Source organism: Mobula hypostoma, chromosome X2 (genome assembly GCF_963921235.1).
Source record: "Mobula hypostoma chromosome X2, sMobHyp1.1, whole genome shotgun sequence".
In the NCBI taxonomy this organism is placed as follows: Eukaryota; Metazoa; Chordata; class Chondrichthyes; order Myliobatiformes; family Myliobatidae; genus Mobula; species Mobula hypostoma.
Genome location: NC_086129.1, coordinates 41,044,278 through 41,061,737, shown reverse-complemented (window position 1 = coordinate 41,061,737; position 17,460 = coordinate 41,044,278). Strand labels below are relative to the sequence as shown.

At 43.9% G+C, this 17,460-nt stretch overlaps 1 protein-coding gene across 14 annotated transcripts in view; it reads right to left on the bottom strand.

Annotated features, from left to right (window-relative positions):
* The window catches only part of LOC134340769 (pleckstrin homology-like domain family B member 1), a 412,363-nt gene that overhangs the window by 17,137 nt on the left and 377,766 nt on the right, over nt 1–17,460 (bottom strand). For 11 of the 14 annotated variants that reach the window (XM_063038256.1, XM_063038261.1, XM_063038263.1 and 8 more), the window contains one exon: nt 17,410–17,448. The exons of the other annotated variants lie outside the window; for them this stretch is intronic. In XM_063038256.1, coding sequence (XP_062894326.1) covers nt 17,410–17,448 — 39 coding nt within the window. The remainder of the gene's footprint in view (nt 1–17,409; nt 17,449–17,460) is intronic. 14 annotated transcript variants of the gene reach the window in all.

Here is a 17,460-nt window from a genome sequence, read left to right as displayed (position 1 = left end):
TGACGTGATCACACTGCCATGGGTGTAGGGATGAGGAAAACAACTTAATGTAATTTCCACGTTAACATAAAAGTCTTGGATCCACCTGAAAACTAGAAAGTATTTATGGCTCAGAAGCAGGCCACCAGTTCTGGACCAGAACTTATGATCCACACAATCCTCTTTCCACCTTAACTTGTCTAATCCTCCCAATGTAGTTTCTATCCCTTTCGCCTGATGCTTATATAGTTTCTTCTTTAGTGTATCTGCACTATTTCTCCCTCAGTTCTGGTACTGTTCTACTAACTCGAGTTTCTGAATGTCCTGCAAATCTTTTTTCCTCGTCAAGGTTCTATAAATTTAACACAGCTTCTTTGGTGGGGGGTGGGGGTGGATCTCATTGAAACCTATTGAATGTTGAAGGACCTACATAGAGTGAACATGGAAAGGATGTTTCCTATAGTGGGAGAGTCTAGGAGCAGAGGGCACAGCCTCAGAATAGAAGGATGTCCCTTTAGAACAGAGATGAGGAGGAATTTCTTTAGCCAGAGGATAGTGAATCTGTGGAATGGAATTCATTGCCACAGACGGCTGTGGACGCCAAGTCATTGGATATAATTAAAGTGGAGATTGATAGGTTCTTGATTAGTAAGGGCATCAAAGGTTACAGGGAGAAGGCGGGAGAATGGGATTGAGAGGGATAATATATCAGCTATGATCGAATGGCGGAGCAGACTCAATGGGACAAGTGACCTAATTCTGCTCCAATATCTTATGGCCTTTAACCTTCAAATCTACCCTTGCAGAAATCGAAGTGGTTTAATTACATTTCTCAAACTAGGCTTATTGACATCAGACTTTCATCGACAGTGTGAACAAACCGAGGGGTGAAAATAGATGTAGACACGAGAGTGGTGCTTGCTTTTTTTTAAGATTATGCGGACACTCAGTCCTCGTTTATTTTCATTTAGAAATGCATGCATTAAGAAATGATACAACGTTCCTCCAGAATGATATCACAGAAAAAAACAGGGCAAACCAAAGACTAACACTGACAGAACCACATAATTATAACATATAGTTCGCAGGCTTGAAGCAAAAGCAAAGGTTGGAGTCAGATTCAGCATCAAGTTATTAACTAGTGACATATATCGTGAAATTTGTGGTTTGCACTATGTTCAGAATTACCAAGGCCACCATGGAGACATACCTCTTACAGTTTCTGCTGAAAACCATAAATCACCAATCACTACAGTCACCATCCCAATGACGGTAAAATATTGAATAATTAATTTCATATGTTACTGAAAAAAATCAAGGATAGAATTGCAATACCATCCAAATTGGAAAGCAGACCATTTTCCTTGCAGCGCACACCGAAGGGGCCATCCTATCTTTATGTGTAAGTGCGGCTTTGCCAGATGGAACAAACATAGTAATCTTTCCCCATTCTCCAACTGCTATTCAAGGTCAGGCCGGGAGAACAAGAAACGTTAACTGTCCATGGGAAGAGATAAGAAGCATGGTAAACAGTGATCAGGTAGATTGAAAGAGAGTAATCTGCTGCAAATAAGATAAGTTGTTATGGAGACACTCGCAAGAGATAAGACTTCAAATGGTATATGAAATTAATGGCTATTCATGTGTGGGATGTTCTGTGTCTAATGAGCAACACACAAGGGGAAAATGCCAAACAGTAATACCTACCCTCATCATTAAGCAAGCTTACGTGTCTGTCGCATAAGGTGCTGACGGCTGGTAGCGACATCTGTCCTATGTAATTAAAACCATAAATGATAGAAAAACACTGGAGTTTATAGGAAACTGGACTTGCTGGGGCGAGTTGGGTGTACGCAGCTCAGACAACAACCTTGTGACCAGGTGTAACTGATACCAATCTCATTTTCACTGTATGCAAGGGGCTGAAGTTAAAGTTGGCTTAATTAAATGAAAAGAGTTTCAGCATTTTCTAAACCTTGTGTATACCCAAAGTCAACGGGCAGTATTTCACCGGTTCTGAAGGTGTTAGGTATACTAGTATGGTACTAGCTTTTCAGCTCTGTAGCTTTCTACACCAATCTCTTTACAGTTTGTCAGCACTCCTGGTGCAGTGGGAAACTTTATTAACATCACTTTGTAAGTGTAGGTTATTATAGAGTTAATCAGATCACCATTATGTACAAATTGCATTGAGACATATAATTCTGTTAAATAGTTTATGTTTGAGCCAATACTTTATAATGAGAAGTTCCAAAATCTTATTCATTCTTTATTTATTTAAGAGATACAGCGTGGAACAGACCCTTCCATCCCAATGAGCTGCATTGCTTAGCAACAACCCACTGATTTAATCCGAGGCTAATCTCAGGACAATTTACAATGACCAGTTAACCTACTAACTAGTACATCTTTGGAACGTGGGAGGAAACTGGAGCACCTGGAGGAAACCCGTGCATTCCATGGGGAAGACGTACAGACAGTGACACAATTGAAGTCTGAACTCTGACGCCACGAGCTGTAGTAGCATTGCGCTAAACACGACTCTACTGTATCTTTCGATTCACAGAAATACTTCAGGAACAATAGCTTGGCCAATTTAAGTTGTAGAAAACAGAAATCGGTTCAGTTCCTCAATGGTTTTTGAGCATTCCATGATATTATTGATGACTTGCATCTCAACAGTTCACCTTTGATCTATAAATCTAAGTATCCTTGGATACAGTAAATTAAAATAAAATCAGCCTAGAAAACTACAACTAATTCTTAATAGTCAAACAAAAGTTAGAATCAAAAACAGGAAATGCTCAAAACACTCAGGGGAAGTCAGGCAGCATCTGTGGAAAGAGAAACAGTTAATGTTTCAGGTTGATTAAGAGTTCTGTCGGTGCATCTTTGACATGAAATGTTAACTTTGTTTCTCTTTCCACAGATGCTGCCTGACCTGTTGTGTATGCAGTGTATTCTGGCTTTATTTCAGATTTCTAGTTTCTGTAGATTTTCAATTACTTTTGGAGATTATACTCCTCCTTCCTCTTTCCCCGGGGGTTTCCGACCAACAGAAATAGCTTTTCATTATCTCCCTTTTCAAATACATCTATTTTCAAATAAACAGAATAGATTCTGCAGATGCTGGAAATCCGGAGCAACGCACATAAAATGCTGGAGGAACTCAGCAGGTCAGGCAACGTCTATGGAGGTGAATAAACAGTCAAAGTTTCAGGCCGAGACCTTTCTTCAAGACTGAGAAGGAAGGGGAAGAGGCCTTAATAAAGGGGAAGGGATGGAGTGTAAGCTGGAAGGTGATAGGTGAAACCAGGTGAGGGGGAAGGCAGGTGGGTGGTGGAGTGGGATGAAGTGAGAAGCTGGGAGGTGATGGGGTGGAAAAGGTAAAGGGCTGAAAAAGAAGGAATATGATAGGAGGGGAGAGTGGACCTTGGGAGAAAGGGAAGGAGGGACACCAACGGGAGGTGATGGACAGATGAGAAGAAAAGAAGGGGTAAGAGGGGAGCTAGAATGGGGAATGGAAAAAGAGAGAAGGTGGACAGCGAAGAAATTACTGGAAGTTGGAGAAATCAATGTTCATGCCATCAAGTTGGAGGCTACCCAGATGGAATATGAGGTGTTGCTCCTCCAACCTGAGAGTGGCCTCATTGCTTCCACTAGACCTTAATCGACCACAAATATTCATGGTTAAGATGCAACATTGCCATCTACCGTTAATATTGCTTTGCAACATGGATATTAGTAATGATTTTGCTTGTCACTGGGAGGACGAGCTAACACATGACTTGAGTGTTTCCAGGAATTCAATGAAGAATCAGGAATCGGAGGGACAGAGAAATGCAAGGAAAAGTGAGGCACTCGGAGACAAGGCCAAAGGGTTAGGTTCAAGGGTTGGGTGTGAGACACTTGTCCATGATGTTGCTGTGAAAACCTACCGGTGAGTTACTTAATGTCAGAAAGTTTCTCCATTGAGTAGAGTTCTCATTGTACCTGACTTTCAGCAAATATCAGCAAGTGACGGTCTGGTTGAAGCCCCTCAGTTCACCAAGAAGAGTACATCATACCGTATTGTACCCAGCAAGGGTCAACAAGCTCGAAATAAAACAAGAATTGTACTGTGCAGCTTTACCGATTTTACTGCGCCAGCAGTAAGATCGGGGTTCAATCCCCGCCGTGGCCTGTAAGGAGTTTGTACGTTCTCCCCGTGACCGTGTGGGTTTCCTCCGGGTGCTCCGGTTTCCTCCCACAGTCCAAAGCCATATGGGTCAGGGTTAGTGAGATGTGGGCATGCAATGCTGGTACCAGAAGGATGGCATCACTTCCAGGCTGCCTAGCACAATTTTCGCTGATTTGATTTGATGCAAATGGCGCTTTTTACTGTATGTTTTTAGGTACATATGAACAAATAAAGCAAATCTTTATCTTTATGCGACATACATCAAAGTTGCTGGTGAACGCAGCAGGCCAAGCAGCATCTATAGGAAGAGGTGCAGTCGACGTTTCAGGCCGAGACCCTTCGTCAGGACTAACTGAAGGAAGAGTGAGTAAGGGATTTGAAAGTTGGAGGGGGAGGGGGAGATCCAAAATGATAGGAGAAGACAGGAGGGGGAGGGATAGAGCCGAGAGCTGGACAGGTGATAGGCAAAAGGGGATACGAGAGGATCATGGGACAGGAGGTCCGGGAAGAAAGACGGGGGGGGGGGGACCCAGAGGATGGGCAAGAGGTATATTCAGAGGGACAGAGGGAGAAAAAGGAGAGTGAGAGAAAGAATGTGTGCATAAAAATGAGTAACAGATGGGGTACGAGGGGGAGGTGGGGCCTTAGCGGAAGTTAGAGAAGTCGATGTTCATGCCATCAGGTTGGAGGCTACCCAGACGGAATATAAGGTGTTGTTCCTCCAACCTGAGTGTGGCTTCATCTTTACAGTAGAGGAGGCCGTGGATAGACATGTCAGAATGGGAATGGGATGTGGAATTAAAATGTGTGGCCACTGGGAGATCCTGCTTTCTCTGGTGGACAGAGCGTAGATGTTCAGCAAAGCGGTCTCCCAGTCTGCGTCGGGTCTCACCAATATATAAAAGGCCACATCGGGAGCACCGGACGCAGGATATCACCCCAGTCGACTCACAGGTGAAGTGATGCCTCACCTGGAAGGACTGTTTGGGGCCCTGAATGGTGGTAAGGGAGGAAGTGTAAGGGCATGTGTAGCACTTGTTCCGCTTACATGGATAAGTGCCAGGAGGGAGATCAGTGGGGAGGGATGGGGGGGATGAATGGACAAGGGAGTTGTGTAGGGAGCGATCCCTGCAGAATGCAGAGAGGGGGGGGGAGGGAAAGATGTGCTTAGTGGTGGGATCCCGTTGGAGGTGGCGGAAGTTACGGAGAATAATATGTTGGACCCGGAGGCTGGTGGGGTGGTAGGTGAGGACCAGGGGAACCCTATTCCTAGTGGGGTGGTGGGAGGATGGAGTCAGAGCAGATGTACGTGAAATGGGGGAGATGCGTTTAAGAGCAGAGTTGATAGTGGAGGAAGGGAAGCCCCTTTCTTTAAAAAAGGAAGACATCTGCCTCGTCCTAGAATGAAAAGCCTCATCCTGAGAGCAGATGCGGCGGAGACGGAGGAATTGCGAGAAGGGGATGGCGTTTTTGCAAGAGACAGGGTGAGAAGAGGAATAGTCTAGATAGCTGTGAGAGTCAGTAGGCTTATAGTAGACATCAGTGGATAAGCTGTCTCCAGAGACAGAGACAGAAAGATCTAGAAAGGGGAGGGAGGTGTCGGAAATGGACCAGGTAAATTTGAGGGCAGGGTGAAAGTTGGAAGCAAAGTTAATAAAGTCAACGAGTTCTGCATGCGTGCAGGAAGCAGCGCCAATGCAGTCGTCAATGTAGCGAAGGAATCTTTATCTTTATGATGAGCTTTGTAATTGGCTTGGCTCAGTACTGCATTATATTTACAATACCGAATGAAAGCAGGAACCTGCATTGAGCACGAGTCTTGGAAATACCCCACACTTTGTTAACAGCTTTGCTGTGCTATTACATGGCGAGTATAGGGAGAGATGCTGTAAATGGACAACAATGTGAAGAATCTGTGCAGGGAGCATGTCAACAGGACACGTGGAACATAACCGGTCCTTTCTCCAAATGGCGCAGTGAGATAGCAGCATTGGGACCGAGTCACCTGGCCTGCGGTGGACTGGGCCTTGAGGTCTAAATAAAGCACAACTGTTACTAATATTCATCTTGTAGAACAATGCTAAGGCGAGGTGACAATGTTGAATTTTACAATCAGAATCAGGCTTATTATCACTGACACAAATCGTGAAATCTGTTGCTTTGTGCCAGCAGTACAGAGCAAGACATGAACATCACTATAAGTTACAATAAATAAATAGTGTAAAAGAGGAATAGTGAAGTGGTGTTCATAGACCGTTCAAAAATCTGACCGCAGACGGGGAGAAGTTGTTCCTAAAATGTTGATTGTGGGTCTTCAAGATCTTGTACCTCCTGCTTTGAATATTAATTGTAATCCCTTGAGATATAGTGGAAGCATATACAATAATAAAGTATTTGAAAAGGGAGATCATAAAAAGCAATTTCTGTTGGTAGGAAAGAGAAAGCAGGAGCATAATCTCCAAAAGTAATTGAAAATCTTGGAAAAAAAGCTGTGGAAACATCATCAGGATGGACTCAAACCCTGGTTTGCTCACGCCTGCTCTCACCCCATCCTCCTGCCATCCTACCACGGATAGGGTTCCTCCTGTCATCACCTACTGCCCCACCAGCCTCCACATCCATCACATAATTCTCCATAACTTCCGCCATCGCCAATGGGATCTCACCACCAAGCACATCTTTCCCTCCTCACCTACTTTCTGATTTCCACAGGGATCGCTCCCTACATGACTCCCTTGTCCACTCGCCACTCCCCACTGATCTCCCTCCTGGCACTTACCTTTGCAAGCAGAACAAGTGCTACACCTGCTCCTACACCCTCCCTCACTACCATTCAGGGCCCCAAACAGTCCTTCCAGGTGAGGCGACACTTCACCTGTGAGTCTGTGGGGGTCACGTACTGTATCCAGTGCTCCCGGTGTGGCCTCCTGTATATCGATGAGACCAGGCATAGATTAGGAGACTGATTTGCCAAGTTCCAAGCACCAGAAAAAGTAGGATCTCCACTTTCCATTCCCATTTTCACATGTCCATCCCTGGCCTCCTCCACTGTCGTAATGAGGCCACACTCAGGTTGGAGAAGCAACATTTTATATTCCGACTATGCAGCCTTCAACCCGATGGCATGAACATTGAATTCTCAAGCTTCTGGTAATTCCACCCCTTCTCCATTCCCCATCCCCTTTTCCCTCTCTTACCTTACCTTCTTGCCTGCCCATCGCCACCCTCTGGTGCTCCTCCCCCTTTTTCTGTCTCCGATGGCCTTCGGTCCTCTCCTATCAGATTCCCCCTTCTCCAGCCCTGTATTTCTCTCACCAATCAACTTCCCAGCTCTTTACTTCATCTCTTCCCCATCCTAGTTTCAGCTATCACCTTGTGTTTCTTCCTCCACCTCTCCCCACCTTCTTATCCTGACTCCTCATCTTTTCTCCCCCAGTCCTGATGAACGGTCTCGGCCCGAAATGTCGACTGTTCCTCCGGCATTTTGTGTGCGTTGCTTGGATTTCCAGCATCTGCAGATTTTCTCTTGTTTGTGAAACCACATTAGCCTTTCGCAAAGCCTTTTATTATCTTCGGCAAACTCTTATTTAAATCCTTTTTTTTGAAACATTCTAATTCTGTACTCCAGCCCTTGAGAGGTTAATAGTTTCAGACCTGTTGCTAGCAAACTGTGTGAGGGCGTGGAGTCAGAGAAGGGTTTAAAGGTCGCCTCCCAGGTGCCAGGAGCTCACGGGTCAGTTTGCCCTCCGCATCTAACACTGGACATCACACAAGCTGTGTCCAACCAACAATCACAGAATGCCCTTCCCTGCCCACTGGGGAAATAGTTGATGCTTACAAAAAAAGGAGAGCTTTCGCCTTTGGACAGATCGAAGAGACAGAGAGAGAAGGAAAGAGAGAGAGGGAAAGTGGGAGGGAGAGAGGGAGGGAAAGGGGGAGGGAGGGAGAGAGGGAGAGAGGGAAGGAGAGGGAAGGAAGGAGAGAGGGAGGGAGGGAAGGAGAGAGGGAGGGAGGGAAGGAGAGAGGGATGGAGGGAGGAGAAAGGGAAGGAGGGAAGTACTGAAAGCACTCAGTGCCCTCTGCACACTCACCAGCCACACTTCTTGTTACAATTAGAAGCCATCGGTTTAGGTGAAGCCCAGGTCACTATTCCCAACACAAAAGAACTGGGAACACTTTCTTCTTTGTTCTCATTTTCAAGAGAGTTTAGGTGTAAGGTGACATTAAGTGGAGGCTGCCTCTATCCGTAAGACCGACTGACAGCAATCTCTCTCTCTCTGTATCTCTGTGAAACTTTGGCAAATGCAAACATGGATCAAGTGCACGGGCGTAAAAGGAGAGGAAAGCTGGCCGGAAAACCTGGAGTGGAATCTGTGGCCCAGTCACAGAATCCCAGCGATGCAGCGCACAAGGAACCATCTCGGAATTCTGAAACCTTTCCTCTCCCTGCCTTTGAAGCCAGGGCGGCGTGGTGAAGTTCGAAGGACAATTATAAACAGCTTTGTAATTAGAGTGCAGAATGGGGATGTTGTGCCGGAAAACTCTGAAGTGAATGAAGCAAAACAAGAATTGGTTTATTTTGCCAGGATTTTTTTTCCCATTTCTGATCCATTTCCTGTATCTAACACAAATCTGCTCGTTTATCTTGACTACTAAACAGTCATAAATCTTCAAAAGATAAACTCATACCATCCACTGAAGGAAAATGTATTTCCTTCATTTGCTTTTAAGGTTTGCTGTGATTTTAAGGTACTCGTACCTTAAAATCTTAAAACCTGAAGAGACTATTTCCTCTGGTGTGGGAGAGAGGCAGAATAAGAAGACCCTTATACCGGTCTCTCCCACACCAGAGGGAACAGTTCATCTCTTTCTAGCCTAGCATCCTCCTATATTACCTTAAACACCTCAACAAGTTCCCAGTCTTAACTTCTGAACCTCAAAAAGAACACAACATGAAATTTCTATTCCTTTCCGACTTCCCTGTTCATCTCCATGACATGCAATTTTTTTTCAAGTGTGTCATATTCCTTGGCAACACACACAAAATGCTGGAAGAACTCAGCAGGTCAGGCAGCATCTATGGAAATGAATAGACAGCCAACGTTTTGGGCTGAGACCCTTCATCAGGACTTGCTTTACTTTTTCATTTTGTGGGCTGTTATTCCTTTTGTTTCCCTGTTTACTCACAGCTTGGTGAATCGATAAACCACTTTCAAAGCTTGTGAGGTTGATTCTGATAAAAGTTACCTTCCCCCAAGCAGAGTTTTCAATGATAATTTGATGACTCTGTGGTCCCGATAACTGATTTCACTCCTCGTGAATATTAACCTGCCCACAGTCTGCTGAGCACTGGTAAAGGACGAAATGACATCTTGTGTAAAGAATCTAAACAGGGGTTTCTACTGCAGATGAACAGCTGGGCACAGTTTACTGACCCTGACAAATAGTGGATGTGCACTTGGTTAGGTACCAGAGGCTGATGCTTGCAGAAACAATCAAAATCTGAATCAGATCATAGTTTATTATCACTGACATGCAATATGCCATAAAGTTTGTTGTTTTGCGGCAGCAGTACAGTGCAATACATCAGAACTATAAATTACAATGAGAAATATATATACTCAGTGGCCACTTTATAAGGTACACCTGTTCGTTAATGCAAATATCTAATCAGCCAATCATGTGGCAGCAACTCAATGCATAAAAGCATGCAGACATGGCCAAGAGGTTCAGTTGTTGTTCAGACCAAACATCAGAATGGGGAGGAAATGCGATCTAAGTGACTTTGACCGTGGAATGATTGTTGGTGCCTGATGGGGTGGTTTGAGTATCCCAGAAACTACTGATCTCCTGGGATTTCTATGCACAGCAGTCTCTAAAGTTTACAGAGAATGGTGTGAAAAGCAAAAAAAAAAAAATGGAGTCCAGTGAGAGGCAGTTCTGCAAGCAAAAATGCCTTGTTAATGAGAGAGGTCAGAGGAGAATGGCCAGACTGGTTCAAGCTGACAGGAACTCAAATAACCACACGTTACAGCAGTACTGTGCAGAAGAGCATGAACCTTGAAGTGGATGGGCTACAGCAGCAGAAGATCACACCAGGTTCCACTCCTGTACCTAATAAAGTGGCCACTGAGTGAGTGTGACTATGTAAAATTACATTAAATAAGCAGTGCAAAGAGAGCAAAAATTAGCAGGCAGTGTTCATGGGTTGGTGGCATTCCTGGTTCAGAAATCAGGATTCACAGCAGAACCAAACAATCCAGGAAAAAAAATTGAAGAATGCTCCTCAAATTCAGCAACAGGTCAGTCCCGTGTACAGACATGGAACGTCTTTAGCAGATTAACTGCATATCAGTTACATTCCATATGGCTTTCTTGCTGAATGCCAGTAAATAATTAGCCACGTCTAATATAGAGAATGCAGGCACAGATAGCATAATTGGGCTCTTATTGATTCAAGCGTCCGGCTTTTGCTTTTCTATCTCTGAAACAGGTTAGATCTGAGCAGAGGAAATGTTTCATGTTGATAGCATCACATTTCTTTAAAACTGCATAACATCATGGGAATTGTGCACGACATGACCAGCTTGAATCTCTCATATTTGGATGCACAAAATACACTGGGGCTACATACAATGGGTTTTCTCGACATGGATGTGTGATCATCATATGCAATTAACCCATGCCTAGTGAGCACAATATAAGCAGATAGTGACCATCTCAGACAGGACTTATCTCTGATATCCATATCCTCTACTGTAGTTGACATTACTGTAAACTTTTGCACACACTGCCAGCTTATTCAACAGGAGGGAGTGTACTGTAATCTCCTGTCAATGATCATTGCCATGAGATTGTAGGAGACTTTCCCCTTTCTTATGTGGGACAAGGCAATTCAAAGGTTCAAAGTACATTTATTATTGAAGTATGTATGCAGTGTACAACCCTGAGATTCATCTTCCCACAGACAAGAAAAACCATGGAACCTGTTCAAAGAACAATATCAACCCCACCCCCACGTGCAAATAAAAACACAGATCACACAAATGGCAAAAAACGAGCAAAAAACACAGAACATAAACCCCAATCCACAAAAGTCATCGAAAGAGTCCAAGCATATTCAGTTTGGCTCAGTTCAGTTTACTCTAGCACTGTGTCGTTCATTTTCTGCAAGCCGCCCTTATCAAAACTGCACAAAATAGCACAAAAAAAGGAGCAACCAGAGACCAGAAACATATCATAATATGAAACGTATCAAAACGTCAACTACAGAATCCAATCCACAAACCACGTTGATTAAAGCTTGCCCAAGACCCAGAACTCCAGCACCATCCTCCAACAGCATCAAGGAAGGGGAGGGGGAGGGAGAGACCGTTACACACAGACACCCTCCTCCGGCAGCACCGAGCAGAGGCTGGTAGACAATGCAGAACACCTGCTTGCCTTCCGCTCTCGCCTTGATGACTTCAATTTTGCTCAGTGCTTTAATTGGTGAGAAATAGAGTCGATCACGGGCTCGCGCCCTGTCTCCAGGCTTATTGGCCCAAGGCTGCACGCTTCACTCGAAGCCTCACCAAACACCCTTGGAACCAGTCTGCTCAATTAGCCTGAAAGCACACCATCAAAATGTAGATTGCAAACTCCAACAGTAGCAGAACCACATTTGAATGAAAAAGATGTAAAAGAAGTGAAGGAAGTAGTTTCGTAAACCGTCTGAAGGATGTTGCCCTTGGTTGCGTTGTCCGCTGGCGCCATCTTCTTCGGCACCATGTCTGCATGCCCAGGCAGAGCACATGATAATTAGAGGGAAACTTACAATTCCCAATCTCCATGGAAGAAGGAGATTGTAACAGGGACAATTACTATTCATGAGACATGCAGGGCTCAAAATGAGCGAAAACTCCTACTCAAGAATATGAGGGGTATTCATTCCCAGATTGATCAGACTGCCATTCCTCGGCTATCTGACAGGTAAAGTATGAAATGGGCACATACACCATCTGCAGCAGATAAATCTTATAGGATTAGAACTCCTTGAGGTTCTTTGCCTGCAGTTTCCTCCAAGAGGAGACCCTGATAGCCATTGGCAATGCAGTTTTTGCCCTGTTCTCAGTTTGCAAGTGAAATTTAGGTTTAATTATCATCAACCATACATGAATAGCCAAATGAAACAGCATTCCTCTGAAGTCAAGTTGCAAAACAGGTTGCTAACAGCACACAGCACATATGGTTATGATAGCAAAAAATATACAATATAGCCTAAGTTCCTGAATGGCATGGCCTGTAGATTAATGGTGCATGGGATGATATTCTGGTCCAGCTTGTTCTTCCACCGAGCGAACATTAGCGGGCAGCACAGCCGGGAGGGGTCTGTCTTCAGCAGGTGGATGATTTCACTAAGGACATCTTTACTGTGTAGACACGTCCTTGGGTTTAGGCAAGATAAGATTAGCTTAGTTTTACTTGTCACATGTATATCGAAACATACAGTGAAATGCTGGTTTACGTCAAATCAAATCAGCAAGGATTGTGCTGGGTGCAATGGTCACAGGGAGAAAGTACAAACTCCTTACAGGCAGTGACCTGAAATTGGTCACAGGGAGAAAGTACAAACTCCTTACAGGCAGTGACTTGAATTGAACACTGATCGGTGAAAAGTGGCGCTGTAAAGCGATGCGCTAACTGCTACGCTATTGCGCCGGCATCCCTCCTCCACCTTTCTTGTCCAGAATGTGCCGGTGCTGATCTCAGTGACCCCTGCCCATTCTCCCAGTCGTGTTCCCAAATGGAAACATCTCCTAATGCACCAGTGTCTGACAGTAATTGTGCAGAAGCCTCCAAATCAGTAAAACACTTTTCAGCTCCTGCCTCACTAATCCCTGTAAACGTTTACAAGATGAAACAATTATAAAACTGCAAAAGCCACAGAAGTAGAATTATTGTAACAAACAGGAAGGCATGGTAGTGATTATCATTTTAATTCACCCCAGTGCTGATGAGGTATCATTTGATGGGATGAGTAATAGGTAGGCCTTACCCATGCAAGCTTGGTGTTAAGTAGTTCAAAATGGCAGTACTGTCTTCTCACTGACTGATGACATGTTCTCACTAATTCCAATTTACACTCGATGAGTGTTCGCCAGCACCGTCACCATGGTAACATGGCAGTTGGCATAATGCTTACAATCTGAAAGAGTGTCGTGTATCTAAGTTTGCTGATGATACTAAATTGAGTGGAAAAGCAAATTGTGCAGAGAGATATAGATAGGTTAACTGAGTGGGCAAAGGTCTGGCAGATGAAGTACAATGCTCGTAAATGCAAGGTCATCCACTTTAGAAGGAAAAAAGGAAGATCAGATTATTATTTAAACGGTAAAAAAAATTGCAGCACGCTGCAGTGCCAAGGGACTTGGGAGTGCTTGTGCATGAATCACAAAAGGTTGGTTTGCAGGTACAGCATGCTATCAAGAAGGCAAATGGAAAGTTGACCTTCATTACTAGAGGGATTGAATTCAAGAGCAGGGAGGTTATGCTGCAAATGTACAGGGTACTGGTGAGACCGCACCTGGAGCACTGCGTGCTGTTTTAGTCTCCTTACTTGAGGGAGGATATACTGGCTTTGGAGGCCGTGCAGAGGAGGTTCACCAGGTTGATTCCAGAGTTGAACGGGTTAGACTATGAGGAGAGATTGAGTCACCTGGGACTGTACTCACTGGAATTCAGAAGAATGACAGGAGATCTTATAGAAACATATAAAACTATGAAAGGGATTGATATAGGTGAGACGAGAACTGGGGGACATAGCCTCAAGATTTGGGGGACGAGATTTAGGGCAGAGACGAGGAGGAACTGCTTTTACCCCAGAGAGTGGTGAATCTGTGGAATTCTTTGCCCAATGAAGCAGTGGTGACTACCTCAGTAAATATATTTAAGACAAGGCTGGATAGATTTTTGCATAGTAGGGGAGTTAAGGTTTACGGGGTAGGTGGAGATGAGTCCATGGCCAGATCAGCCAGGATCTTATTGAATGGCGGAGCAGGCTCGACGGGCCAGATGGCTGACTCCTCCTCCTATTTCTTATGTTCTTATGTTCGAGCTCCAGTGACCAGCAATGGGGGTTCAATTCCTGCCACTGTCTGTAAGCAGTTTGTACGTTCTCCCCGTGACCGCGTGGGTTTCCTCCGGGTGCTCCGGTTTCCTCCCACAGTCCAAAGAAGAACGGGTTAGGGTTCGCAAGTTGTGAGCATGCTATTTTGGTGCCAGAAGCATGACGACACTTACGGGCTGCCTCCAGCCCCTCCTCCCACTGTGTTGCTTGTTGACACAAAACAATGCGTTTCACGTGCACACGTACATGTGCCAAATAAAGCTGATCTGAACTTAATCACCATGTTAGCACTTTACCACATAGACAAGGCAGCACCACAGATGTCATTTATGCATGGCAAGGACAGTTGTAACCAAAACAAATTTGTTGCTGGAGAACTTAAATCAAAAATCTAATTTATTAAGTTCTCCAATATTGGGGGATGTAATAGCCTTTTTAGAATTACCAACTAAACATACAGTACTTTCAATCCAAACTTGACACAAGGGCTTGTCACTCATTGCTACCTGACCTGACCTAATCCCAATACATATAGTTGTAAAAACCAGGGTCAAGTAGCTGGACTTGAAAGCAATAGAAACTGCTTCCTGTGTTTCCTGACACTCAGTGGATTGTCAGCCTTTAAAATTCCTTAGTAATGAACCTTCTCGCTTTTATCTGTAACTAACTGGCCTGGCCTGGTCATATTTGATGCAAATCTGGGGTTTTTAATTTATTCATTTGAAATCCCACCCCACCCTCATACATATACTCAAGATCCATAGCCCAGCACAGCTGCTCAAACTGTGGGTACAGACCAAGTTTTACATTGAACCACATTGAAATCCTTGAACTTGTTGTGCTATTCAAATGGAGTATGGGTGAGATTTATCTCAACTCCATCCATGCAGCTTGGATGTATCGCCAATGACATTCCTACCCAACCAATGCCGCTCACTCCACAGGTGAAGACAGGTGTCATCCATATCGAAGGTAGGTTAGAGGAACGCTGGGCAGTTAACCTGACAGGATGGACACAGATACTAACAATGGGATGTTTTGCTAACCCCAAGATTGTTCTGAAGATCTGGAAAATGAACTATAACCTGGATACCAGGAGGGGAAATCATAGAGAAAATTTTAAAAAGTTATTTTTATCTTCTATGAACACATTTATAGTTCTATAAACATCTTAAGTTTATATAATCATAAGACTGTTATGGTTTAGGAAGCCATTCCTATACCATAACTAAATCTATTCTCTGTCACTTCCTGGTGGAGCGGTCACACCAGGCCCATTTTCCCCTTTTTTCACCTTAGCACATTAAGCCATTATCCCTCAAGTGCCTGTGCAAATTCCTTTGAAGGCCGTGATTAATGAAGCTTGGCATGCAAGTGTAGCCAGGCTGACTGTTGAGTCTTGCAGTGTTTGACTCATTCCACTGAGGTAAACAGCACCGTCCCTCACAGAAACAAAACATAACTTGTATTTAAACAGCTTGTCTCCTCATCTCAGAACGTCCTGAAGCATTTTATGGCCTGTGAAATAACTTTACACCATTGACTGCACTTCCAAGTAGTCAATGGCTTTAGAACATCCTGGTGAAAGTCTTTCAACTGCTGGTGCTTCATTCTTTTAAATAATATTCCCAAATCATCATAACAAATATAGAAAAATAACAAACGTCTTCTTAAACAGACTTGGACAATACTCGCTTGCAGACCCCAGTCAGTCTGGATTGGCAACAACATCTCCTCCACAATCTCCGTCAGCACGGGTACACCACAGGGCTGTGTCCTTAGCCCCCTGCTCTACTCACTTTATACCTATGATTGTGAGGCTAAGTACAGCTCCAATGTCATAGTTAAAATTGTTGATGACACCATGCCATAGGCTGAATTAAAGGTGGTGATGAATCAGCATATCGGAGGGAGATTGAAAATCTGTCTGAGTGGTGCCACAATAACAACTGCTCACTCAATGTCAGCAAGACCAAGGAGCTGATTACTGACTTCAGGAGGAGGAAACCAGAAGTCCATTTGTCAGTTCTCATTGGGAGATCAGAGGTGGAGAGGGTCAGCAACTTTAAATTCCTTGATGTTATCATTTCAGAGTATCTGCCTTGGGCCCAACAGGTAAGTGCAATTATGAAGAAAGCGCAGCAACACCTCTCCTTCCTTTGAAGTTTGCGAAGATTTGGCATGATATCTAAAACTTTGGCAATCTTCTATAGATGTGTGGTGGAGAGTATATTGACTGGTTGCATCATAGCCTGTTATGGAAACACCAATGTCCTTGAATGGAAAATCCAACAATACAATCGTGGATACGGCCCAGTTCGTCATGGGTAAAGCCTCCCCACCATTGAGCACATCTACATGTAGCGCTGTCGCAGGAAAGCAGCATCAATCATCAGGGACTCCCACCACCCAGGTCCTGCTCTCTTCTTGCTGCTGCCATCAGGAAGGATGTACAGGATCCTTAGGTCCCACACCATCAGGTTCAGGAACAGTTATTACCCCTCAACCATCAGGCTTTTGAACCAGAGTGGATAACTTCACTAAACCTCACTTGCCCCATCACTGAAATGTTCCCACAACCTCTGGACTCACTCTTCAGCTTATTTTCTCAATATTTATTGTTTATGAATTTACTATTATTATTATTATTATTATTATTATTATTATAGGTTTTCTTTCTTAGCTCATCTGGTAGAACCTGAGGTACAGACATAGCGAAGTACACTCATTTCTCAATTGCTAGGAATTTTATTATTATTTCTTTTTTTTTTCTTTTTATATTTGCACAGTTTGTTGTTTTTGCATATTGGTTATTGCTGGGTGCAGTCTTCCACTGATTCTTTAGTGTTTTCTCCATTTGCTGTGAATGCCCACAAGAAAATGAATCTCAGGGCTAATATGGTGACATACAGTACATGTACTTTGGTAACAAATTTACTTTGAACATCAGTTGCCACGCTGGAACACCAACAGGACTTCCATTAGCACTTCACCACTGAGAATTACTTCAGACCTCCTGAGATCATGAATAACCCCATTCCACTGCCAGAATTTCTTTATTTTCTATCTCACACAGAACATGATATTCCAGAAAAGGAATATCCTTAATGGCAATTAAATTGTTAATGCTGATTTTGCTCACCTCAGCTCAGCTGAGCTCCTTCCATTGTCCTCAGTATCCCTAGGGTGGAGA